Genomic DNA, 2,640 nt, shown 5'->3' on the forward strand with positions numbered 1-2,640 from the left:
AAGCACCGCCAGCATTCAAAAGTGACCAAAACATCAGCCAGGAAGCACAGGAACTGAGAAGTGGTCTGTGGTCACCACCTGCAGAACCACTCCTTTATAGGGGGTGTCTTGCGAATTGCCTATAATTTCCACCTGTTGTCTATTCCATTTGCACAACAGCATGTGAAATTGATTGTCAATCAGTTTGATTTCACAGGAGTGTGATTGACTTGGAGTTACATTGTGTTGTTTAAGTGTTCCCTTTATTTTTTTGAGCAGTGTATTTCAGCCCAAGTAGACTTTTTCACATGTCTTGTTTTGTCCAACCAACAGCACAACACCCAAAGATACTCCATTTACTATCATGTAAATAGTATAAGGGTACAATTACACACCAGCTGATATTTATCAGTATTCATGAAGGAGAAATATTTGGATTTTGAGGCAGATGTTATTGGGTAGAGATTTTGCACATACTAGTACATATTTAATGTTAAAGCAGACTATGTTACTTCTCTGAACAGCAGCCACTGAGGCTACAAGGTTACAGCAATGGGATAATGCTTTGTATTTAGCTAAAATGCTAACCTATAGTTACAGTAGCACAACAGGAGCAGAGTCAGTGAATGACACAGTAATGAGTGTTTTACTCAATATTTAACATTACTAACATCAGCCTACAGAGGCTGCTGGAGGTCAAGCAGTACACACACTTTTATTTGCTTATGAATTAAACGTGTTTGTTAAAGGGAGAATTTGCTATTTATTCTGTAAAAAGTTACATAATCTCAGTGCAAAGTAATAAATGATCTAATCTACTTCTTGTTTGTGAAGGGCAATATTTCTTACTTTAATGGGCAAACTTCTGTTGATTGAAAATTACACAGGGATTTCATAATGACAGCTTTTGTTTTCTTTTTGTTATTGTTTTAGTCTTGTTTTTATCTGTTCCACTTGAACTTTATACAACAAATGGGGATTGTATCAGTACAGCAAACAGCTACAAAGCCGCAGTTTACCTTTGACCTACATTTCTTCAGCGTTGCTAAACTTCATTATAACGCAGTCCGGAGAAAATCTGAACAATTGTCGATGTCATCAGCAGTTCACCTTACTGTCATCGACAGGTGAGCTCATGACCTAACTTACAATTCATTCAGTGTTAGCTAACGTCAGCTAGCCAGCAGCATACAAGCAGGAACGTTACTTACACATTCAGGGCATTTCTGCTGCTGCTGAAATATGTCTGCGGGACGAGATCCATCTCTTTCAGAAAAGACCCCACGACTGAAAATAAAACAAATATCCATTGGAAGTGATTTCGGACGATATTTCCCCTCCAGAATACCACCAACTTCTCCACAATGACATTCAGCGCTGCCATGTTGACACAACTGGCCAGACGAGTAGGAGGGAGGAGGGAGGAGGGAGGGAGGGAGGGAGGGAGGAGACTGACGACGGGCTCAACCAATGAGGTTTCTCGACCGGGTTCGTGCGCTTCTTCTTTGTGGTTTTATGGCGGTTGGCATCCAAAATGTTGCATTACCGCCACCTACTGGATGATTTAGTTTTCCCAGTGCAATAAATTCACCGAGCCACTCAATGCGTTGTCTGTTCTATGACTCAGACTCAATGGACTGAGATGGTGTAAATCCTTCCCTCAGCGTAGCGACTATTTCTTCTCCTGATATGTCTGCAATGTCCAAGAATGTCCTTGCTGCATCCAACACCATTTTGATCCTCTCTGACTTGCTCTTAATTTCCACAACACAATTAACCACCATAGCAATAAATGCCAGAAATCGCTTCTTGTCCATGCAAATCATAATCTGCTCATCTCCATTCCTTTTTGGCTCCTGTTCCTTTTGCATTGCTGTTCGTTCATCCTTCCTTTAAACTCTTTTGATAGCTTTGACAAACCCTATTCTGCTCTGATGTTCCTGCTCCCCTTCACGCTCCTCACTTTCACAGTTGTTCTTCCCTCATCTCATCTTCTGCCTCCTCCACGTACTGCAGCCACATGTCCATCCTCCTGACAACTGAAGCACCTTAATAGAGCTCTTTCATAAGGCCCCACCCTGTAACCTATATATGCTCTCTCTGGCAAATCTCCCTCAAAAGTCAAACACACAGAGTTATTTTGCTCCCTTTCTCCTTGACGGAATCTTTTCAGTCTTCTCGCCTCACAAACACCTTCAATACACCGAAATTCCTCGTCTCGCACTGACTGCGGTACGAACGCCACTTATTACTCCTTTAATTTTGCTTTCTGACCCGAGTGGGAACCATTTCAAACTGCTTTAAACTCTATGCCTTTACATTTTAATCCTCAAAGCTTGATCTCTCTGCCGCCTTGACACACAGTCAATGATAACCATCCTGCTCCTTGTTATTTTGATTGACCGAACATCTCCAGGTTTTTCTCCAACAAACTTTCCAACCTCGTGCGAGTCCTTGAAGATCCCATCCGTTCTTATCTTCCTTTTCCTAGTCACAAATCCTCCTGCATCACTTTCCTTTCCTGCTTCACTCTCCACGCTCCCCGCGGAGTGACTCTGGCGCCGGGCTCAACCAGTGAGGTTTCTCAGCTGCGTTGGTGCGCTTCTTCTTTTTGGGTGTTAAACGCATACCGCCACCCACTGTACAAAACAGTGTACTTAT

At 42.5% G+C, this 2,640-nt stretch overlaps 1 protein-coding gene across 1 annotated transcript in view; it reads right to left on the reverse strand.

The window, feature by feature from the left end:
- Positions 1–1,398, reverse strand: part of fitm2 (fat storage inducing transmembrane protein 2) — a 58,460-nt gene extending 57,062 nt beyond the window's left edge. The window contains exon 1 of the mRNA XM_046055185.1: positions 1,191–1,398. Within this exon, the coding sequence (XP_045911141.1) occupies positions 1,191–1,363 (173 nt within the window). The 5' untranslated portion in view covers positions 1,364–1,398. The remainder of the gene's footprint in view (positions 1–1,190) is intronic.
- Between the last annotated feature and the right edge of the window lie 1,242 nt (positions 1,399–2,640).

This window comes from Micropterus dolomieu, linkage group LG08, assembly GCF_021292245.1.
Source record: "Micropterus dolomieu isolate WLL.071019.BEF.003 ecotype Adirondacks linkage group LG08, ASM2129224v1, whole genome shotgun sequence".
Classification (NCBI taxonomy): domain Eukaryota; kingdom Metazoa; phylum Chordata; class Actinopteri; order Centrarchiformes; family Centrarchidae; genus Micropterus; species Micropterus dolomieu.